The 25,004-nt window shown below is 44.0% G+C and overlaps 1 protein-coding gene across 1 annotated transcript in view; it reads right to left on the bottom strand.

Moving 5' to 3' along the window:
- LOC125430046 (hyaluronidase-4-like) overlaps positions 1 to 17,253 on the bottom strand; it is a 53,613-nt gene extending 36,360 nt beyond the window's left edge. Inside the window, exon 1 of the mRNA XM_048491729.1 lies at positions 17,133 to 17,253. Coding sequence (XP_048347686.1) covers positions 17,133 to 17,170 — 38 coding nt within the window. The 5' untranslated portion in view covers positions 17,171 to 17,253. The remainder of the gene's footprint in view (positions 1 to 17,132) is intronic.
- Between the last annotated feature and the right edge of the window lie 7,751 nt (positions 17,254 to 25,004).

Raw genomic sequence — 25,004 nt, 5'->3', positions numbered from 1 at the left:
TGTACACTGAATCTACAGTGGAAGAACATGGGAACTGATGCTGCAGTCAGATTAACAGAGAGCAAGGTCAAAATCTACAGTTGGAATGTTTTTGCATCTTCCTGACAGGAGTGCATGTTAAATCTAGCACTGACCTGTTTTTATTTTATTGTTTTCAAGCTGTGCAATCCAGCTGCATTGCACTCCTTGCATTATTACATCTATTATACTGTGTTGTTTCATAATCCTGTAATCCACCTTTTGCTTCACTAAAAAGCAGACCCTAAATGAAGTAAATTAATAAATGTGTACTAATCCAGTAAATATAAGTTCAGAATGAAGACTCACTTCAAATTAACATGTTAAAATTGCAACTTTTTGTCCATGCCTGAACAACAGGCAGATTTCTGATCTCCAGTGCTGAAAAACCTCACAAGGGGATCCTGGTTCCCAGTCACAATCAGAAGCGTTGTAGCTATCTCCAATTTTCAGTCCTATCTGGCAGATAGTTGAACAGTGGACACATTATAATTTCTTACATAGAACACATATACAATCTGAGTATAGTGTATACTTTTTTTTCTTTACAGGAGTATGGTTTAACTCTCCAATTACATTCAGTGTATGTACACTTACCCAGAAAGCAATCCTTGGTTTCATTTGTAAAATAACTTGTACTGACTCTTTCTTACAAACAGATGCAGGAAGTACATGCATTCACTGTAACATGAGAACAGGGCTACTGAGCCAGACCATTGGTCTATTAGGGTCAGCAATGCCTATTCTGACCAGTCACGCTTCCCCAGGATCTCAGGACGAGGTCTTTCACATCACCACCTTCCTGACCATTTTAACTGTACGTTCTGGCTATTGAACCAGAGGTCTTCTACACATTCGCCCATTGAACTGTAGCCATGGCCTCCAGTGGTTAAATGAATATTGCTTATGGATATTTTTCAGCAGTTGCCCATGTAGCACTGCATTTCTGTTTGAGCACTGTATAAGCTCATTTTTGTTCCTTGGTTCGGTCAATTATTTTTTTTCCTTGGTTCGGTCAATTGTTATTAGAATCATAGAGTTGGAAGAGACCACAAGGGTCATCAAGTCCAACCCCCTTCCATGCAGGAAGGCACAATCAAAGCACTCCTGACAGATGGCCATCCAGCCTCTGTTTAAAAACCTCCACAAAGAGTGAGGTTCCACCACACTCCAAGGCAATAGTATTCACTATTGAACAGCCATTACTGTCAGAAAGTTCCTCCTAATGTTTAAGTAGAATTTATTTTCCTGTCCCTTGAATCCATTACTCCTTGTCCTAGCCTCTGGAAGAGCAGAAAACAAGCTTGCTCTCTTTTCAACATGACATCCCTCAAATATTTAAACATGGCTATCATGTCACCCCTAAACCTTCTCTTCTCCAGACTAAACATAGCTAGCTCCCTAAGTCTCTCCGTGTAGGGCATGGATTCCACACCATTTACCATTTTGGTCGCCCTACTCTTCCCCACCCTTTGCAATCATCTCAGCAGGAGTTGCAGCAAAAAAAGCATGATAAAATCCCATTCAGCACCCTTATAAAAACAATCCTAAAGCCATAGAACATTCCAAGTTCTAAAACTCCCACCCCAACCTTCCCAACCTGCCCAAAAGTGGACAGAGTGCACAGGACACCTCAAGGCCACCTCCCACTGCAGCAGGAGGAATCAGCCTGTGCAGTCTTACTGGTTGCTCCAACTGTTTGCAATAGATTGTCAGTGGAGATGAAATCTATCCCTTCCTTGCTTTCCTTTAATATAAGATGGGATATAATTTTGTTTCAAAGAGCTTTCACTGATTTTATTGTTATTGTGTGGACCAGTGATTTGGACTGAGGCTGATGTTTTATAGAAGATGGGATAATATACCACATGGTTTTATTGGTTGTAATGTTGGGGTGTCCCTTTGTAAACCACCTTGAACCTACTGGACTCAGTTCAGCATAAAGAACCAAGGAGATGTGGGAATTAATTCTCTGCATCTTCTTGGATCTTCTTTATGTGGAATACTCCACTGGATCCAAGTGCCCGCCTCCCCCTCCCCCTCTCAATTCTCTGTTGCTGCCAGAGACGCTTATTTAAGCACCCCTTTTGTAAAGAAAAAAACAATATGCCCTGCACTGGAAAACACAGAAGTTTTCTAAAAAAAATAGCATTTATATTGCTCCAGATGGCTATTAGCAAAATTCACCTCTTTGTAAAGTTGTGCCCGCCATTTTCTTTCCAACAGCAGGAATGGGAAAGAAAATGGTGAGAGCAACTTTACAAAAAGGTGGACTTGCCCCACCCTGAAGGGCTGGTGTGAAGCAGGCCTGCTTGAAAAGGCCTTAGTGACAGCCAGAGTTAAGGCAGCAGGCCCCACTATACAGGAGAACCCCCTTGATTGGTCGAGAAAGGCACAGTTGCCTATGGCCAGGGATAAGGGAAGCCAAAGTGCTAGCAGCATAAATAGACAGAGCAGAGCCTGTCAGAGTTTAGTCAAGATTGGGAGAGAGATTCAGGAAGAGCCACAGCTTGACAGAGAGTGGTCTGTTAGGTCTGAAGCTGAAGGATTCTGTCTTAGCCGAGTTAGCTAACAGAAGTCCAGTCACTCTACAAGCTGAGGAGGCTTGTCAGAGAAAGGAGGCCCTGAGTTTGGTGCGAAGTGACGCACTAGTAAATGGCTTGACAGTGAATACTGTCCAGACCTAGAGTCTGCCCTACCCCTGTGTAACACCAGTCTGGGAAAAGCCCGATCCAGTGGCAGTGAGGCCAGTTTGGCATTAGTGTGAGAGAGGGCGGCTTTGTATGCCAGAATCTCACAGGGCATAGACTCTCTCTCTCTCTGTGTGTGTGTGTGTGTGTATTCAGTGGGTTGTGGATCAGAAGGGACTAGTGTCTGTCTGTGAAGAAATTTAGTGGATCTAAAGCAAAATCATTCCTGAAGAGACACCTGCGTGTGTCTGTGTGTGTATGAAACCTAAGTAACATCTAAAGCTCTGTAAATTTTAAGTGAAAAGAACCTCTCTCAAACCATTAAGCGTTAGTACCTCTCTGAGCCAGTTTAAGAAGCCTTTCTTTTGTTTTCAAAATAAATTTCATTCGTTGTGTTACTCTCGTGCCAGTCTGCGTTTGTGTGTGAGAGGTTGAAGAGTGCCTGTCTGTGAGACTAGAAGCCCAGCCAAGTTTGAGTTCCCTCCATTTTTGTTTATGGGACTCTGAAGGACATTCCCCTCAGACCAAGAGTGGATGTGAGGTGGGACCCTTTATTATATTTGGCAGCCAGCAGCAGTTTTGGGGTTCCTAGTTCCTTCTCTTTAATGGTGGCAGCAGAGTGAAAAGAAGTTCCCTGAACACTAGCCTGCGATATTTTGAGTGGCAAAGGAAACCCCACTGGTCAGTTTAGTTGGAACCCTGATTGTAGGCTACACGTCCCATTACAATTGAAGGGCTAGTGGTGGGATAATATCTCTCCCTCGTCCGGGGAATATAAGGCGTCCCCGGTACAGCGTGTTTTGCTAATAGCCATCAGAGCAATATAAATGCTATTTTTTCCACAAAGTTCTGTTTTTTCATAAGGGGCTCTGATAGCAGCAGAGAATCTGCACTATTTTGAACTGCAGTCGTGCATGCTGCAACTTCTGCTGCAGCATGCATCACCACACTTAGACCTTTATGTTGAATGGAGTATAATTGTGGTAAGACAGTTCTGAAATATTTAAGTAAATAAATTATCAGACTGAATTTTTTAAAATCCTTTTTATGACTTGAGGAAAGTCTGTTTGCCTTTGAGAGATTAATGACTTGTTCATTACTCAAAAAAAGCCATAAAGGTACAGTGATTTACAGGAGACATCTTGACAGCTAACCGGTTTGCACTCTTTAACTACTAAACTAAGCAGACACACTCAGAAAACAATGTGGGGAGGGGTACTAAGCCTTCCCTGCCACTCATGGTTTAACTTTCCAGTCTTTCATCCTTCATCATCCATTCTTTTCCCTCAGTTGAGTTCTGAAATGACCCCTATTAGGTGTAAAGGTCCGAGAGGAAAAGGACAGGGTTCTGAACTCTGCTTCTTTTCCTAAACAAATGAGAGGAGTGTACGCATTTAAATAGGGTGACCATCCGTCCCGATTTTCGCGGGACACTCACGCTTTTGCGTAGTGTCCCGCGTCCCGCTGGGCTTATGCCATTGTCCCAATTACGGACAATGGCCCGCAGCAGCACACTGCCTTTTGCAGCGGCGCTCCCCAGTCAGGAAACAGGGAAGCGCCCCAGAAGGCACTGCGGCAGCCGCAGTGCCTTCTGGGGCGCTTCCCTGTTTCTGAACCGAAGCACTGCTGCAAAAGGCATGCTAACTTTTGGCGCAGCTTCCCCAGTCAGGCAAACAGGGAAGCGCCCCAGAAGACACTGCGCGCAGCTGCGGGTGCACTTCTGGGGCGAAACTCCTGACCAGGGAAAGCCCAGCGCAAAAGGCTGCCCTCTTTGCTCCCTAAGCTGGCCTTTTGCTCCTGGCGCGTCGCTGGCGCATTGGAAGCTTCTGTGGTGCCACAGAAGCCAGGGGTCGCGCTTGCTGCTGCTAGTACTTGGCAATAGGCTGCTATCTTGGCCGCTTCCCTGTCCCGGGCCAGAAAGGTGACCATCTGGTCACCTTACATTTAAAGAACATACAGATTTACCACGATGAGAAGTCTGTTCATCAGAGCATGGTCATGTTAATCTGGAATTGGCATGGCTGCTTTGCTTGGTTTTGACAGAGAGAATTCAGATGAGTAACTGCCAATTGCAGTTCTGCTTTTCTTCTGTTTCCCTCCTTCATTTTGCAGACATTTTGTAGCAATGTTTGAATAACTCTGAAATCAGTTGCAATTCCAACCTCACCAGTGTTGATGGGTAAATCATTACAGTGGTTTCTCAGCACTAAAGGTAAATGTAGTTCCCTGTGCCAGCACAAGGAACTGACCCATAGGTTGATGTCACATCACAACCTTTACTAGGCAGACTACGTTTGCAGAGTGTACTGCCCTTTTAAATTTTCTACCTATTTTTCTACTTGCAGCATAATTCATTACTTCCTGTTCTGGCTGGGCTGCGCAGGAGTTCCTTAATCCATTGCCAGTTACCAGTAACGGTCTTTTGGGAACTGGAAAAACACTGAAGTGCGCCTCTTTGCTCATTTTTTGGCATGGTAGTTTTGTAGTCAGACTGTTAAAATAATATAGAACAAACATAAAGTGCTGTAATGGAAAAATTGGATAGAAGTCCTCCATCCAGTGAACAAGACCTTATAATTGACAATGATTCAGGAATGTCTTGGGCACGGAAAGTAACTCATCAAATCCTACATGGAAGAGAAATCACAGGAAGAAGCAGACCCTTCACTACACAGGACTTATTTCAGAGTCAATATATAGCAGGATCTTTCCCTTGGGTAAGGGCACTGCTGGGTTTTTATGGGTAAACAGTACTTTATTGAGTGCTGTGTAGAACCATCACTTCAATTCTGCTTTCAGCTTACTGGAGAAAAGGAATGACATATTCTGATGTGGACGAAACAGAACACAGAGCTAAGTTCGCTTAACTATAGTAGCCAAAGCAAAAGGCTTAACCACACTCAGCTTGGTGTAGATTGTGGCCAGGAGATACAACAACCTTGCAAGTAGCCGCAAAGAAGAAGAATTGCCTCTGGATGACCTGTGGGGAAGTTCTGTAAATGGACAGAGAGTTGGTTCTTTTTTAATTTATGGTCATGGATGTCTCATAAAATGACAAATTGTAGGTATGTGTGGGAGGGTGGGCAGGCTTGTAAATTTTTTTTTGCAAGGTAGTAATTTTTGTATTTGCAAAGTTCAGGCATTTATTACCTGAGTTACAGCCAGTTTGGAAGGGAGTTCTGTGCACATGATATTTCCTCCCACCAGCTTGGGAACATGAACAAATGCATTGACTGAGTTGCATTTGCAAGTCCAGTTGTAAGTCCCCAGACGAAAGAAGAGAGATCTGAAAGATAAGCCTGTCCACATTATCTTCCCAAGCCTATTTCATGTGCTCACGTAAGGCTCAGAATGACTCTATTATGGCTCATTCCGCACATGCAGAATAATGCACTTTCAAACTGCTTTCAGTGCTCTTTGAAGTTGTGTGGAATAGCAAAATCCACTTGCAAACAGTTGTGAAAGTGGTTTGAAAACGCATTATTTTGCGTGTGCGGAAGGGGCCTATGTGTCCTGAAGCATTCAAGACAGCAAGTGATTTAAAACTGGCTTCAAAGCCTTTTGAAGGGTTATTAAGAAGACATAGGTGGAAAGCAACAGTGGCAAACATGGTTCGGGCAATCAGTTTATGTGGGAATGAATAATATCAGCATTGGCTTCCTTTTATTTCAAGCTAGAGTAACAGAATCATAGTGTTACCAGCCAGACCTGAGGGGCGTGTGTGTGTGTGCGGGGTGTGTGCTATTTTTAAGTAAGCAGTGTCTCCACTTGTCACATCTCCCCTATAGGGTATTCTAGCAGTACATGCCAAAGATGGACACCATCTCTTGCATTGGCTCACTGGTACCAACAGGTTGGAACCTGCTTGGGCAGGTCTCCCTGTCAATCACTGAAACGCATAACAACCAGCCTCACCTTTCCTGAAGCAATCAGGAAAGACAAAAGCCGTGCCTGAGAACCAGTCCCTGCCTTGGGACTGCACTGCAGCTGCCTCTGGTTCAACAAAGGATATGTTAAACTAACACAATCAAGGTTTCCTTTCAACTACTCTTCCAATGCACTAATCCTATCTTCCTGACTAACCTTCAGAAAAGACCACCTCCATTTGCACTGGCATTATCCTGAGCATGTAACTGTATCAGTTCCACCCTAAAACTAATAATCTCTGGACTCTCTAGAACATTCCAGACAAGTGTTTGTCCAGCTGCTGTTTAAAGACTACCAGTGAGGGGAACTCCCTATCTCCCTAGGTAGCTGGTTCCACTATTGAACAACTCTTAATATTTATAAAAGTGTGGCACTCCACTGGACACCTCTTTCCATTCAGACCAAATACATTGACAACTATTCTTTGAGTGTGGTTCTCCAACCAGTTCCCCATCCACCTAAATATCCTACAGTCCAATCCACACTCCTCTAGTTTGCTCATCAGAACAGCATGGGGAACACTATCATGGGAAACCCAGGTATACAACATTGACAGCATTCCCTCAATCCAGTAAACTCATCACTAAATTAAAGAAGGAAGTAAGGTTGATCTGGCAGGACATGTTGGGGACAAATGATAAAGGAAGTTGCCAACTGGACAGGTCAGGAACTTGTGCTGACTTCCCTGGATCAGCAAGTTGTCAGATGCTCACAGATTGATCCCTTTAAAATCTGTTCTAGTATCCTCTGGCACAGAGGTCAGACTGACTGGCCTGTCATTTCCTGGGCCATCCTTTCTCCTTTGTTTGAAAATAAGAATGTTTGCCCTCCTCTTGTCTTGTGCACATCTCCCATTCTCCAAGAGGAAGATGATGGGCAAAGGCTCAGCAAGCTCTCTTGATAGTATTTTCAGCACTCTTGGGCACATACCAACTGGCTTGGGGGATGTGTACTCATCTTATGCAGCCAATTGCTTTTCAACTACCTCTCTGTCCACATCAACCAGCAGTCCAGATGCCCTCTCTTGCTTACCATGATGCCTAAATGAGCCCATTTTCCAGGGAGAAAAACTGAGGCAAAATAGGCATTGAGCCTTTCTGCTTTCTCTCTGTCCTGTGTCAGAGTTTCTCTATTTTCAACCAACAGTGGGCCTATTGCCTCTTTCACCTTCTGTTTACTCCTCACATATCTGAAAAAGTTTTTCTTCTCATACCAAGCCTCTCTGGCCAGCCTCAGCTCACTCTGAGCTTTGGACTCTCTGATGGCTGACCTACAGTGCCCAGTAACCCTCAGATTATCTTCACTGGAGGCATATCCTTGCCTTCATTTCATGACCAATTCCTTTGACCATCATGGATTTCATTGTTCATCCAACTGGCTTCTTTGATCCCCTGCCAAGTTTCTTTTTGTTGGAAGAGCAATGACTTGAGCTTGCAAGAGCTCTTATTTTAGGAGACTCCACCTTCACTTGCTCCTTTCCCTTCCAGCAATCTTGTCAATGGAATGACTCCCATCCGCCCTCCTAAAATTTAACAGACACTATGAACTTCCTTGGCCTTCCACAGCAAAAGGAATTTTAGGAGGACATGGTCACTTCTGCCAAAGGTCTCCACCACCACCACCACCTACCATTTCTTTCATTTTGGCCAATATTAAGTTGAGTATGGGTGAGCCTCCACCATTTGATAAAGGAAGTTGCCAACTGGACAGGTCAGGAACTTGTGTGACTCTGCAGAATTTGTCTTTCAGCACACTCAGATGTTGAAGTCACCCATAAGTACTAGGGCATGTTATTTGAATATCCTGCCAAGCTGTTCCAGGAGGGCAGCATCCACCTCTTCATCCTGATCAGGAGGGCTGGAGCAGACTCCAGCTATGATGCTATTTGTCCTTCCTTCCCTTATCCTCACCCAGACGCTCCCCAGTCAGGAAACAGGGAAGCGCCCCAGAGACTTCACATAGTGAAATTCAAACTGACAGCCAGGTTATGCTCAGGATTAGGAAAAATAATTACAAAGAAAATTGTCTAGCACTTCCTCCTGTACTGTCTAGCTAACTGGTTGAGCCTCTTCCTAAGCCCTGCTCTCTCTGCTTCAGCCTACACAGGTGACACATCATCTGCACAGGTGACATCAACAGACAAGGACTTTTCAGTGGTGCTATCTCACATTTGGAATGGCCACCCCCTGCCCCCCCCCCCCCGCCCCCAGAGACTTGCCAAGTGCTTACCTTACTTTCCTATTAGGTGCCAGGTCAAAACATTTCATTTTTACACAAGCTTTTAACTGGGAAGGTTCCATCTTATTAAAGCTATTTCTAGTCTGATTCCAGCCTGTTTAATGGTTGTTCTAAGTTACTTAAAGTTGTTTTACATTGGTTTTAAGTCTTATCTTGTTTTTAACAGCTTGACCTTGGTCATTCTTATGTTATTTTTACAACCTTATTGTACTGTTTTTATTTTGTGGACTGCCTTGAGCAGGTCTCTGGAGAGGCAGCATGTAACTTCTTTAAATAAATAAAGAGGGTAGCTCTTATCCCATTAAATGTGTAGGTTCAGGGCTGTACAACCTTTGACAGTTTGAAGGAAATATTTTGTTCTACTACCCAAAAATGTTTGAACTAAAGAGGCTGTGAACCCAAATAGCTTCTCTGTGCTTTCAGGCAGTGTTTCATCACTGAGTAATCAATATTAGCAAACCTTTCCCATAGGTACCTAGAGAAGTCTCTAACTTCAGTTTTTAAGGATTCAATGCTTTCTAGCCCAATTTGTGGGGGGCTGAATCCACCGATGGAGACCACATGGGGCTGCACCAGTGGATTTGCGCCCCCCCAGGGCACTTACTCTGGTGCAGGGGCAAATCCGCTGGCAGGTGACTGCCACAGCCCTCCATGGCAGGCAGATATGGCGCAGAGCACCACATCAGTGATCCTGCATCCCCACTGCCTCCACTGGTATGGTCGGGGGTGGAGCTGTTATTAGTAAGCTTCCTCCTGGCCTTTGCTGTCTGAAATGCCAGCGCTTTGGGGGGGGGGGGGGAAGAGGTGGGGTTGGGCATACACCACGCTTTTGGGTAGCCCACAGAACCCAATGGAGGGCTTTTGGGCAGTGGGAAGGCTTTTTTTGCTTTCTGCCACCCCACACTGCCAAGAAGCCCTCTTGGAGGCAGTGGGGAAGTGCCAAAGTGGCGCTGTGTCCCGCTGCCAGGGGCTCTGGATTGGGCTGCCTGTCTGCAAGATGTCCAGACTGCAAGTGTTACTCAAGTGAGGGACAAGTCAATGTAGAAACTGAAATAAATGATTCATGTTTGTATACTATAAATATTTCAAAAACCAAAAATTCTTGCAGATCCTGAACTCCCTCCACCATCTGCTATACTGCAACACTTCCAAATGTCTCAAAACTTAGCTCCTGCCCAACGTCCCTAGTGTGATGCTTGAGTCTGGCAGAAAGTCAAGTATCTGCTCGCTGTCTAACCAAAATAGTCATCCTTGGCAGTATTACTTTCCAAAACGCAAAATTCTACATGAACTAAAGTCTGCTTAGAATCGATTCCTTTGGCATTGAAAACCCTTTCCCATACTATACATGCAGGTGTGAGGAAAGGCATTTTGCACATGCTTTGGGCATTCATCACATCACCCATTCTAGGGCTGAGCCTGTACAGTAAAATACAGTACTTTTCTGAAACCTTGATGAAAGTGAACAATGCTACAATCATATGCACCAATCTGAGAATAGAAAACAATTACTGTCCTTGGCTTGGATCTCAAAGAAGATTTCCATGGATAAAATGGAAAAGACATTTTTGCTGATAAGGGCATAGAGTGTGGATATGTAAAGCAACAACCCCATAATGTGGTCATGCATGTGTGACTGGAGGCTCAGTTTCCAAATTGGCACCACTGGCTGATTGAAAGGATTTTTTTATCATTAGTCAATATCAACAGGAAGAATTCAGATTTATTTCTAATACAGGTTGACTGTGTTGGAATCAAGTGGAACTTCCAACTGTTTGGATTCAACATACGATAACCATTACAACAACCCCCCCCCCCCCCTGGATGAGTGCTGACTAGTGGCCTCCTAGACAGTTTTGCTCTCCATATGGAGCCAGCCCTATGCCTAAGTGGTCAAAGTGAATCCTTGATGTCCTGGCAGCTCTGCAGGGGCTGGGGCATGTAAGGACACCAATCTGAAGGTGGGGGCCTGGAGTTCTCCCAACCATCGAGATCAATTGCCCTTTGAGGGGGGTTCCAGTTCCGGTGCTTTTCGAAGGAGGTCATGAATTGCGTCTATGTTAATTATTTTTAGCTTATAAAGACTTTTTAATAGATTTTAAACAGCAGAGTCGCTTAGCTCTGATGCCCGTTATCTGAATTGTTTCAGTTTATCATTTGCTACTCTTGGATGGAACCAACAAACTGTTTTAACTTTCAAGTAATAGGACTTCTGTGATTTTAACTGAAACTGCTGCAATTAACCCTCTCCAGCAGCAAGCTGCAATGGCAGCCTAGGATTGTTTGTATAAAATTTCTCTTTTCTCCCCTTTTTTAGTGACAATTTGAAAAGTCACCAGCTGCTATCTGAAAATTAAAATTCAACCATGGATGCTGATAACAGGAGGAGGTCTTTTGACAATGAGAAAGATGAATATTCAAGAGGTGCTATCTTTACTTATTTTAAAAACTGAAGCTGTTTTTAAAGAACTGAGGCAACCAATATCTCTTAACTGAAGAAGGCTGTGGTGCTACGAAGGGAATGAATTGGAAAATATAGGAATAGCACTGTGCAGTCCAATTAGAGATTTTTGCCAAACTAATCCTAGAAAAATGTAAAATTTCCCTAACCATTCATCCTTATAGAGGCAAAATGCATTATTGGGCTACAAGGAAAGAAATTCTCAGCAGTATTGTTGAAGGCTTTCCCAGCTGGGTTCAACTGGTTGTTGTGGGTTTTCCGGGCTGTGTGGCCATGGTCTGGTAGATCTTGTTCCTAACATTTCACCTGCATCTGTGACTGGCATCTTCAGAGGTGTATCACAGAGGGAAGTCTGTTATACACTGTGACCAGTGATAAGATAACGTTTTAGTGGGGTATATATTGTCCATGCCCCAGTGTAGGGAACCAATCAGTAAGTGTTTGGGTGGAACTTGCTATGCAAAGGTGTGGTTGATATTGCTGGTGGGGGGTTTCAGTCCAGGAAGTGATTCACATTTAGCCATTATTTTGAAAACAAAGCCAAAACAGATTGATCTCAAGAACTTTGAGACTTTGTATAGTTATAGAACACAACAGAAAATCCTACTTACATTAAGTTCAACAAGAATACCATCCTGGTTATGGGATATAAGACAAAAACTCCTACCTTTTAATATATATCTAACATGAGTTTTTTACAACGTGAGATTAAGATCTTTGATACAACCTGTGTCTCAAAGGGAGCATAATATATCAACACAGCAGGCTGAGAAGCAAGCTGCCAACCCTTTGCATGCAAATTGCTTGGATAACTGCACAGAGGAGGCGCTTTTGTTGTCTTTTAAAGCCTTGCCTAACCCTGAACCAGTGGTGTAGCGCCAACAGGGCGCAGGGCACGTGCTTTCCCCGGGCGCAGTTTCCCTTCACTCCATCCCTGACCCGAACAAGACACAGTCCTAAAGTAAATGAGCGACCTTATGAACAAATCAGGAGCTTAAAGAATTAGAGACAATAAGGTATACTCCTCAACTTCACCACGGCAGTAAGATCGAACTATTCTGTCACTTTTTGGAGACTGACAAACCAGAATAATAATTTTAATAAATTGGGCTTAACTGATTCAATAACATTCGCGGACTGGGTGGAGCATTTTTCTAAACTTTTTATAAATCACCAGCCTTCCCTGGGACACCATATTTCATTGAACAGCACACCTATATGGCCCCCTGTAACTAAAGAGGAAGTCACACTTACGATCTCCAAACTAAAGGCCAGGAAAGCCCCAGGGAATTATTTTACATCTCCAAAGCTACTGAAAATTAATATTGATTGGTGAGCCACAATTCTTGCTGAACTTTTCACCTATATTAGCAATACAGGCTATATTCCAACAGATTGGAAAGAAGCCATAATAGTCCCCATATTTAAAAAAAGGACCCAGCCAATTATAGACCGATCAGTCTATCTACTTAATGTTACAAGTAAGCCCTATACCAACTACCTGCGTACAAGGTTTCTGACATGGCTCAAGGAAGAAAAGCTGTTAGGACAGAAACAGGCTGGTTTCCAAAAAGGATGATCAGAAACGAACCATTGCTTGTTCTTAAACCATCTGGTAGACAAATATGTCAGACACCAAAGAGGCTCACTATAGCCTTTATCCACCTTAAGGCGGCCTTTGATAATGTGCCACGTGATCACCTATTACCAAGCACTAATATTGACAAATGCTTATTGCACATAATAATCCAACTGCATGAGAACACCTCTTTGTGAGTAAGGGTGACACAAGAGGGACATCTAACAACATCTATACCAGTACAGAAGGGGGTAAGGCAAGGATGTCTCCTAGCACCACATCTATTTAACTTCTATGTCAATTCCTTCATAACAGACTTGAAGGACAAGGTTGTCCATGCTCCTCAGGGGAAAAAATTATCCATTTTCATGTATGTGGCCGATATTGCTGCCCTTTCACTAACGAAAGTAGCCATTAAGAGAGCCCTAAATGCAATAACCCAAAAATGTGCTGAGGAACACCTAACAATAAATTACCCTAAAACCAAAATAGTACATTTTAATGCCAGGTTCAAGAAGGAAAGATGAATGATCGAAGGGCACTCAATTGATCAGGTCAAATGCTTCAGATACTTTTATTTATTTATTTATTTATATTTCGAACTTGTAGGCCGCCTCTTCCCCAAGGGGCTCGAGGCGGCTTCCAACATGGCTGTTCTCCGACAGCAAACTCAACAACACAATTTAACACTCTTAAATTTAACACTCTTGGGGGTAATTTTCCAATATAATGGCAAACCCTCAGCTCATACCCAATCTCATATCCAATCCACACAAAAGAAGGCCCAAGCGATACTGAGATTCTATTGTACTCAGGGGGGAGGATGTATTCCTATTAAACTGTTGACAGCAAAATCTATTTCACATCTAACATACGGAGCTCAATATATCCAACTTTACACCACTGGAAAAAGTCATAACAGCATTCCTTAGAACTCTATTTAACATCCCAAAATGTGCTCCCAACATTGTACTGAGACACGAGGCAGGAATAGTGGAAGAGGAAACTATAGTTTGGAAGCGAGCCATTAAATACTGGCTTAAAGTTCACCTGCACCTCCAGGGCCTACTATCATAATTCTTGTCAACATCACCATATCCAACCTGGTTGGAGAAGATTATACTGAAGCTTAGATAGATCGGGCTAGACCCTAGGTTGCTGCTTGAACGGGATTTGACCTCAGCAACTAAGATGGTCTATCATAGATTAGATGACATTGATTCCCAAACTGACAATGCCTCATTTCCTGCCCTATATAGACCGCTGAAATCTTGGACTGGTATGGCAACAGCTCCTTACATTCAACACATTACCATAGCTAAATATCAATGGGACTTTTCCAGAGTACGGTTTGATGCATTTCCATCATCCATGCTTATGGGCAGATTTTAAAAAAACCTCATGGCATTTGAAGAAATGTGTTTGTAATTCTGGGGACGTGGATTCTATAATACATATTTTGCTGTACTGCATACTGTATAAGCCAGAAATAGAGCTTTTTATTTTTCCTCTACTTGTTCAGCATGGCTTGATAATTGCAAAGGATCAAGAGATTAGAAAAATTTTGTTAGAAGACAAAGTTGTAACCACCTCCCAGCAGGTAGCTAAGTTTTGTGCATTAGCTTATAATAAACACAAGGTCCTACTTAGTCAAGGAACGAACTCAAAGTTAATCATTTATTCAATCAGTTAATTATTGAATAATTGTTATACTCTGCTGTCATGGACGTGTGTTGCTGTTTTTTCCCCTTTTTTAACTGGCCTTTGGTTGTGTTAAACTATTAAATTACCCTTTGAGGAAATGGCAGCTTTGGAGAGCAGGCTATGTGACATCACTACTGATCTCCCCTTACTCCTTGAACTCTGCCCTTCCCAGGCAATGCCGCCAAATTTCCAGGAATTCCTCAAGCCAGAGTTGGCATTCCTATGGTCATGGCTCATGCCCATCATTCCTTCACAGACTCATGCAACTGTCACCCTGCTCTAGGATGAGCTCATGAAAGTGCTGCCAATGGCACTGGGCCTCAGCTTGTTCCTAGTGGGGCTGACCACAGACAGCCCTATTTCAGTGTACTACGGTGGCTAAGAGTGGGAGACTCTGGTCTGGTAATAGCACCTCTCTATTCTGCATTGGTCAGACCTCACCTGGAATATGTGTTCAGTTCTGGGCACGGCGAATCAAGAAGGACATTGACAAGCTGGAATGGGTCCAGAGAAGGGTGACCAAATTGGTAAAAGGTCTGGAATCTATGCCCTACGAAGAGACGCCTAGGGAGTTGGGTATATTTAGTCTGGAGAAGAGAAGGTTAAGGGGGGACATGACAGTCATGTTTAGATATTTGAAGGGATGCCATGTTGAAGAGGGAGCAAGCTTGTTTTCTGCTGTTCCAGAGTCTAGGACAAGGAGTAATGGATTCAAGGGGCAGGAAAAGAGATTCCATCTAAACATTAGGAGGAACTTCCTGACAGTAAGGGCTGTTCGACAGTGGAATACACAGTTGAGTTTCCTTCTTTGGAGGTTTTTAAACAGAGGCTGGATGGCCATCTGTCAGGGGTGCTTTGATTGTCTGTTCCTGCATGGCAGGGGGTTGGACTTGATGGCTCTTGTGGTCTCTTCCAATTCTATGGTGAACTGGATTTGTTTTCCCACTCCTCCACATGCAGCCTGCTGGGGTGACCTTGGGCTAGTCACAGTTCCTAAAGAACTCTGACAACCCCACCTACCTCACAAGGTGCCTGTTGTGGGGAGAGGAAAGGAAGGTGACTGTGAGCTGCTTTGAGTCTTCTGAAAGGTAAAGAACAAGTGAGATATAAAAAACAACTCTTCTGGCTCCTCTTGGGCTGATGGCAGAAGCTGAAATACTGGGGAAGGGGACCATCGTGGAGATACTATCTATCACCTCTCATCTTAGAGGGAAAATCATAAGTGACATTGTCTTGGCTAAGCCACACACACACACCACAAAAGCAACTTGGGGCTTCAGTAGTATTCCTGCAGGTTATTTGCATGTTTTTGCATGAATATTTTGTTGCATGAATATTTCCTCCTTGCGCCGCAATTTGCACAGATGTAATCAGCATTTTAACAAAGTGGTCTGTAACAACAGCATGTAATGGACAGGAGAGGAGAAACTCAAAAGAAATTCAGTTGAGGTAAGCAGGTACTCAAGGACATTCCTAAGAAAGTGCTTGCAAGACTTTCATTTCAGCCTTGGCTGTATGTAGTCACGATTAGCATGCAGCTGCTTCTATTCTAAGAGGACTGTTTTATGGAGATCATTTTAGGCTGGTTGGTGTTTGTTTGTGGCGCTTTTATGACCACTTCTGTTGTTTCATGATTTTCTCAGATCATTTTTACTTGTAAGGCACTTTGAGCAGATCCCTGAAGAGGCATATAAATTTTCTAAAACTGTTGAATAAATTCACCTAAGCTGATCAGGCAGTGTGTACGTACAATGGCTACACCTTAGTCTGTCTGTCCTTCGCCAATACAGATGCAAGAGCCTCCATCCTTCAGAGCCAGGAAAGCACAACGGTTCAGGCGAGGGCTGTTGAATTTTCCTCCACAGAATGGAGACTTCCATACTACAGAGTGAGACAAAGGTCCTGGGCTCAGCTACTGGATGTTCTCAGAGAGGACAGCAGGTTAAGTTCAACAAGTGCCAGCCCCAGTTCAACAGGCTGCGCACCCTTGTCTAGTGCCTTGCTGCTTTCCCAGCTTTGAGCCCTGGGCAAGCAGTAGGCGAATCTCTTCCTCTGTCCCACTCCTTGCAGGTAACACCCCCCCCCACACACACACACAATTTTTTTCAGAGAGGATGAGTGCTACTGAGAACTTACAAACAAGTGTGATTAGAAAGAGGACCCCCGGTCATAGGAGGGGGGGGGGACAACTTGGGGCATTTGGGAAGCTCAACCAGATGCTCAGGATTCCCTAAGGAAGAACCCACCAAGCAAACTCCCTTTGCGCTCCGTGGATGGCCTTCAGCAGCTTCGGCTGCTCCCAGGAGGAAGGAGCCAGCGGGTCTAAACCAAAAGTACCCCGGAGGGAGCTGCAAATTTTTGGAGGTCCTCGCTCTGCAAACAAAGGACTCCTTCAAAAGCCCGAGAGGAAGGAGAGAGGGCGGAGATTCGACGCACAACCCAGATCCGAAGAGAGGGCCCGACTCGACGGCCCAACCAAAAAGAAGCCGATCGACCCACCCGGAGAAGAGTTTACCTTTTCCTCCGCCTGCTCATCGCGGCTGCTGCCAGCATCCAGAAGTCGACCGCAGCGCGCACGGCTCGCTACAGACCGGCCGGGCTCTGCGGTCCTACTTACCTGGCGGCAGGAGCCCCGCCCTCTCACCTGGCGGCCACGCCCGCGCGCACACCGGCCCGCCTGGCTGCGAAAGTCCTTCGCCCTGCGCGCTTCAAGCTGTCGGCAACAGGTCACTGGTTTCTTCCCTGTGACTCAGCTGTGATCGGGCAGGAAAAGTTTCATGGCCTCTCATCGGAACGGGCCCGTCCCTCCTTCTCTACCTCCTAGGCCAAAGGTGGATGCTCGAGGGATCACCCAGAGGACAGGGCAAAACCAAGAATTAGGCGATGCTTCATTTCCCCCCGGCAGAGCAGGGAACACAGCCCTTTTAACAGATATGTTGCAGGCTGAACCTCAACCGGTCAAACTTTCCATGGCACGAAAGGGGTGGGGAAGCTTTACCTGTTGGATTTTATCCATGCAGTAAATAATACAAATGAGTGCATTTTATTTTCTGTGTAGTCGCTATGGGGGTGGGGGATGGAGGTAGGAGCAACTGTGGGAGAGGCTGCTGTAGATGTTACTGGGGAATGCAGGATGGAAAGAGGATGGAGAAGAAATTGGCAAGGAGAGATGACAGTGATGGACAGAAAGCTGTTCTTCCTTTGATGGGAGTGTCAGCCATTCAGGGGAGACCATGGGAGTTCTGCTCCAGCATCCAGTCACTTTTGAGAGGGGGGATGAGATGTTGGTGAGGAACACTAAAGATGAACGGGGGTTGAGACCTGCCTCAGGGAGAGAGCTCAGGTCTGGCTCAGGAAAAAGAGCAGACAACGTGAAGGGGATCTCTGCCTGGTAGTGTGGCAGAGCAGTTTAACTCTACCTCTGGGAGAGAAGCGAGTGCTCAGTTGTTAACTGTGTCTCTGGTGTTCAGACTTTATCCAATTTAATTTGACACTTTAATTTGACTGGGGGAAAAGGCAGGCTGGTGTGGGTGGAATCCTGGGTGTGAGAGAGGACCCAACCTAGTGGCTAGTCAATTACAGTCTATTTGTGCCAGTAGAAAAGTCTAAGCACTCTCTGAAGTAATAACCAATTTAAATGTTTGTGCCTCAGACAAGTTTTTTTTAATTCTGTGTACTTGGAGACCTGTGCTGCTGGTTTGTTCCTTTAAAACCAACCTGTAAATAAATACATCTTATTAGGTGTTTGTATATTAATGCAGTCTCAGTCATCTCAATGATCTCCTTGTGCAACACAAATCTTACCTTACAGCAGTGAACCCACAGCCTGTACATTTACTACCTATAGAACATCTGGAAACTGAATTATAGTTCAAAATGAACTAGATCCCCAAAATCTTAGGAGGCTGTGTGCATCCCTTCAGTAGGGAAAAGAAAAGGCTTGTCCCATGACCATCAGGAAGTCTCCAAAGTGACAGCAAGGGAGTGGAAAGATAGCAGTAGTTGGAGGAGCCTCTAGTTCAGGGGTATCCAACTCTGGAGCCTCAGATGTTCATGGACTATGATTCCCATCAGCCCCTGCCAGCATGGACTGATGGGAATCGTAGTCCATGAACATCTGGGGTGCCAGAGTTGGACACCCCTGCTCTAGCTGCTGCTGCTGCCGCTCTGCCCTCTTAGCCATCAACTTTCACAAAGGTTGCTATATCTTTAGGAGAGATGAACCTTTGTACACATGGCTCTAAAAGGGAATTAGGCAAACCCATGGAGGGTAGGCCCATCAACATAGATAGACATTACTCCTGAATGGAACCTCCATGTCCAGAGGAACTGGTGTTCCCCTGAACACTAATCAGAGAGGCTTTTGCGTCCCACTTGAGCTGGGGGTATCTGATCACCTAACTGTGTGAATTAGGATGGCTTCATTCACGTGCATAATACAAGCACTGGGAATGCACAGATAGACACAGAAGGTTGCATTACTAAACCCTACAGAACCCTACAGAACACTACAGGTGACACTTATGAGTTTTGTTGACTGCCAGATCTTAAGGGCGTTTATTCAGAAGCAATTCAGAGTGATAACAATGCAGTGACCATTGCCCACTTCAATGTTCCTTTTCATTCTCATAGTTATGCTGCACCACTAAGGATGGTTCTGAAGTTGGATTCTAATGAGTTGTGGCTCTGACCAAACTTTGTACTCGCCTACAGATGTTCATGGCTCAGTAAACCACTAAATTTTGGGAAATCACAACATACTCTAGTATTTTGCTGCTGCACAATAATATGGGATGCAACTGGGAACAAAAGGGTATTTCCAGTTTCTCTTGAAGAGTGTGGGGGATGAAAGTGAGACCATGGGGGATTTAGGACAAAGTTCCCCAGAAATTTAGGGGGCGCTAACAATGCCCCTGTATAAGTAGCCAGACCCCTTCTCCCACAAAAAAAGTGCCATTGAGGCACAGGGTGAAAGATTGGCTTAAGAGCAAGACACTGCACCCCACAAAGTTTTGCTTGTCAGAGCGTTTTTGGGATCCATCTCATGTATCATACCTGGGCAGGAAGGAAGTTAGACACTGAACTTTCCCCCTGATCCTAAGGTGTGCCTGGCTGGACAATGGGGCTAGCTAATCTCCATCCCTAAAGTGATTTAATCAGGGCTCCAAGCAGACCATTACTTACCCTATCTGCACCCATCCCAGCAATCAATCAGTATTCTCTTTGGTCCTGATGACTCATCAAACCTCTCCTATCTTTTTTTTTTTTTTTTTGGAATCTGGGAAAACCAATCAATTCTTTGACTCTACCTTTCTTGCCAGCTTACCTCATAACCACTTCAGGACCTATTTTGGGTTATAAATATTGGTTCTTTAATCATTCATTTTGTGTGTGTGTGTGTGTGTGTGTGTGTGTGTGTGTGTGTGTGTGTGTGTGTGTGTGTGTGTGTGTGTGTGTGTGTGTGTGTGTGTGTGTGTGTGTGTGTGTGTGTTCTGGATCCATCTGTTCTGGATCCTTTACTCCTGGATACACTAGTCATTTTCCTCTTTAGCGCTGCTTTCCCTGGACATCCCTTCAAGACTGGAAACTATCACCCATCCCTGAAACTTTATCAAACTTCTTCTCTTTGCTCTGAACTCAGCTCATATATGCTATGAGCTCATATATGCTATATATATGTGTTCATTGCTTCAAATATATTCCTTTTAAACCATTTTTATTTTCTAATAAAACCAATTTTAATGGTACAGCCACCTGCTCATTGGAAAGTTTTCACCCAGGACTATCCTAGTTACCCTTCTTGCTCTATATCTCCAGCTAATTCCCCCAACTAAAGTGGAGACTGCCTATTTAGGGTAATACCCTGGGCTGGGCCTAACCTAGGAAAAGGTGTGAGTTGGTTAGTGATAATAATGGTATCTCAGCAATCTCCTGCTGTGTCCTCTTTTTGAAATTCACTTTGAGGTTAGTCATTTTAAGATCTGCAGATATGCATACAATGTGCACAGGACAAATTAATGGTCACAAATTTGACACTAAGAAAAGCAACACAGAAAAGCCTGTAGGGGTATATTTTTTAATTCTCCTGGATGTTCACTTACACGGGTTTTGTTTCTGCCTAACTCCTAATGGTGATTCAGTTCTGAAATGTTCTAAATTATGGCATGACAGATGCCTTCATTTGGTAAATGCATAGTTGAAGTCTCAGAACCAGGGCAGAATATAAAACAGTTGCTGTGCACTCAGTTTCTGAGCAATGTACAGAGTAAAGAGTAGTCACAATCTTTTTCTTCTTCTCACTTCAAACTCATATCCTATAAGAGAGAACAAGCAAATTTTGAGGTAATTCAGAACAATTCCCATGGTCCCAAGAAAATCCACAGTTATGACACCTAGGATTTTATAAAGCTTTCTTTCTTAGCAAACTGCTTAAAAACAAAGTCATTCAGAACAAATGATTAATAAAACCATATAATTACGGCTATAAGAAATGACTGCATTCCTGTGCATAGTTACCTTCTACTGTTTTGGTTCAACTTGTAAAACACATTTTTGGCTTCAACAAATGATCTTAAGACAATTGAAACACAACTTTAATTTTTAATTAACAGTACAATTGGTTTCTTTATTTGCATTCTTAAAATTACAATAAAATCAAATATTCTCCTAATGCCTTATTACCCCTTCTCCTGCTCCCACAAGCATCATCTCCTTCCATATCTGTTAGGTCTCGAACCTTGAAGCAATAAACCGGCTCTGTATTGTTGATCAGCAGCGTTTATTGATAGGCATTGAAGCACCCAGCTTGGCAAAACCAGTTTTGGCGAACCAGGTGTTTGCTATCCCCTTTTTTCTGATGTTAGTCCCCCCTCCCGCCTTCCCAAGAAATGTGAGACATAGTTTGTTTGGAGCTGAGATGCCCCAAGGTCGGCAACAGATAGAGATAGAAAGTCACTTGGCATCCTGCCCCCACGAGATAACGGAAGAAATCCTGGTTCTCATGAGACCAAAGTGTCAGGGAAAAGCCCAGTTATCTACTCAGTGTGTGAAGCCTTAACATAAAGATCAAGGAAAGAATGTCCCAGAATGGCAGTGGTAACATATAGCAGGCTGCTTACCTATATCTTGTAGCAATTACATTGAGTTAGGAATGAATCTCAACCACCTAGATACAGTCCCCTGACAATATCCCACCTATCTTCTTCCCAATTTTCCTTCACCTCCCCACCCCAATAGTTAGAATGTGTGGGTATGATTAGTGGCAAACCTATACAGACTTCCTCATCTAAGTACAACCCACAAGGATTAAGATGAAACCATTAAAAAAACCTTTACTTGAATGACACTGAATGTGTTTGTTCTAATAGATATTCTTTGAATGAACTCGTTAGCTATAACATTAAGATCAGTTTCCGAGAGATCTGTTTTTGTCCATGAAGAAGTTTAATATGATTGAGGCATGCTTTTATCATGCTTGACCACAGAAAGATGTTTATTCTACGAAGGCATGAGAACAAGCTCTCTGAGGTGCAGGAGGGAACAGGTATGGTAAGACCTATTCTGATACGTTTAGCTCAGTCTGGTAGTAGCTGATGCAGACATTCTCCTTGTTCTTCACTGAATAGATCAATCACATAATGCAAAGCTGGTTGGTAACTTCTTTGAAACTGTACCACATCATGTTAAGTGACAGCAAAATGAAGAGCATGAACAGGTACAGAGTGCACATTCCTTGCCAGTGTTCTCTCTGGGTTGCATATGGGGCAAAATAATTTTTTTAAAAGACCTCTCATCTACATTCCCCCACCCCTCCCAATCTTGTTCATGCTTTGGAGAGACAATACCCAGGCTACCATTATAGGAACTGTCCTTTTCTTCAACAGATACCACCTCACCACTTAAATATGAAACGAAAATTGAAAGAGCATGGGAGTGGTTGAAGCAGCCTCCCCTCAGCTCCACTCGGATGGAGGAGAGTAAGGTGAATTTTAAAGGCACTATACCAGGGGTCCCCAAACTACGGCCCGGGGGCCAAATGTGGCCCCCTGAAGGAATTTATCCGGCCCGCCAGGCATGGCAGTGATGGCTCCATTCATGTGCAGTGGGGGCTCGAGGGAGAGGAGGAACCGGCCCCAACGGCTGTTGATTGCAGTTACATGATGGCACCCCCAAATCTCCATGAATTTTCTGACCCAGAGTTGGAAACCTTACATGTGGCAACGCCTGCTCCTCAGCCTTCCCTCCCTGCTACAGGCTACTCCATGTGTTGCTCCCTCAGTGCTTTCTGTTCCGCACACACTCCCATAGGCATCAGCCAGGCTGGCATGCATTGCCTCGCTGGCTGCTAGGGGAGGGAAAAGAACCCAGGAAGATAACCTTGATCCTGAAGTTAGATGGAATGCCTCATTGGGAAAGTTCTGTTCTGTTTTTTTACAGGGGAAGGTATTCCACAGCCTCCCCAACAATATTTGGAGCCCACCCTGTACTTGACATACTTTGGTCACTGTTCTAAAAATAGACCATGACAGAAAGGCTGAAAGGTGAAATCAAACATTTTACAATCATTTGTGCACAGGAATTTGTTCATAGTTTTTTTTAGTCCGGCCCTCCAACAGTCTGAGGGACAGTGAACTGGCCCCCTGTTTAAAAAGTTTGGGGACCCCTGCACTATACCTTCAAAATTCACTTTACTTTCCTCCATGTGAGCAGCACAGCACTGAGGTCAGCAAGACACTGGGGAGGCAGACAAGGCCAGGGAAGGAGCGCGTCTGCTCTGGTCTTGTCCCCGCCCAAAGAGTTTTGCTGCCTTGGTGCCGCTTGGACAGGGGAACGATTTGGGTGGGGGGGTTGTGAGAGGGGCGTGGCTGGGGACAGCGAGAGTTCAAAGATACAGGGCAGTGGTGGGATTCAAATCATTTAACAACTGGTTCAGGTGGCGGAATTCAAATAATTTAACGACTGGTTGTTAGATGCACCATTTCCAACCCCCCCCCCCCCAAATCTGCAGGTATTTCCCAAGCCAGAGCTGGCAGCTCTAATACAGATTGCTAATATCATTTCAAAGGGGGAAAAATAGAATTAAATCAATACTGCAAATTTTGTTGTGAACTGATCTTAAAGCATTTATTTTAAGAATCTTACAAACTTTATTTATGATAAAGTATTTTGCAGTATTTATGATAAAGATATTTGCAGAGCTAGAATCCAGCAGAGGCTGGTTTGGGGCCGAGCATAGAGGTTCTCCATACAATTCTTTCCATTCCCTGGAAAAACCTTTGCCTGAGCCCTTACTTCAGGGAGTTTCTGTCGGTGACAGTCACAGTTCTGAGTAGAATCTCAGTGGGAGTCTATTACAGCTAGTCTATTACAGCTAAAACAACACAGAAGCTTAAAACAAACAGGTTTATTAGGGAACAAGACAAGCCACAGTCCACCTTATGAAACACCTGATTCTGTGTCAGATAGAGCCATGCACTCAAAATGAGTTCGCTTTCAACTTCTCAAAATAAAAGATGTTGAGATTGAAGTTCTAAGATTGGGCAAGACCAGAAACAATTCTAGAGCGCCCTCTGCTGACAACAAAAAAATCACACTGAACCTAAGTAATTTGTTTCACATTCTATTACAATTGTATAGATCACCTGGGTCTCTTGTGCATACAGGATAGTGACCACCTAAATGGGGGAAGTGGGTGTACACTTGCTTGGCCCCTGCTATTTCACAACAGGCATTTAGCATTTCTTTGAAAATAGCACATGAGGCTTCCAGGGTACAGTTAACATATACATAGCACAGGCCCTTTCTGAAGTTATGCCACTTACAAGGCAGTGGGAAGATCAGGACTCCCCTACCCCATCCCATTCCAATCCGTGTTCATTATACACACTGATACTGTTTTCCCGAAAATAAGACATCCCCTGAAAATAAGACGTAGTAGAGGTTTTGCTGAAGTGCTAAATATAAAGCATCCCCCAAAAGTAAGACGTAGCAAAGTTTTTGTTTGGAAGCATGCCTGTCAATCAGAGCATGCAGCTGTGGAGCGGAAAAATAAGACATCCCCTGAAAATAAGACATAGCGCATCTTTGGGAGCAAAAATTAATATAAGACATTGTCTTATTTTCAGGGAAACAGGGTATCATGTCAACTAAAGTGCAATTATAGTGCAATCCAAAGGTGGTTTGCAACTTTCTAAGCCAGTGTAGTACAGTGGTTAATAGCAAGTGGATTCGTATCTGAAAAAACAGGTTCAATTGCCCACTCCCCTGCATGAGTGGCAGATTCTTATATGGTGAACCAGATTAGTTTTTCCACTCCTACACATGAAGCCTGCTGGTGACCTTGGGCTAGTCACAGTTCTCTCAGAACTCTCTCAGTCCCACCTACCTC

The sequence above is a fragment of the Sphaerodactylus townsendi genome, linkage group LG03 (genome assembly GCF_021028975.2).
Source record: "Sphaerodactylus townsendi isolate TG3544 linkage group LG03, MPM_Stown_v2.3, whole genome shotgun sequence".
NCBI lineage: Eukaryota > Metazoa > Chordata > Lepidosauria > Squamata > Sphaerodactylidae > Sphaerodactylus > Sphaerodactylus townsendi.
Note: the sequence above shows the minus strand (reverse complement) of the source record. Positions and strands in the feature narration are given on the sequence as shown.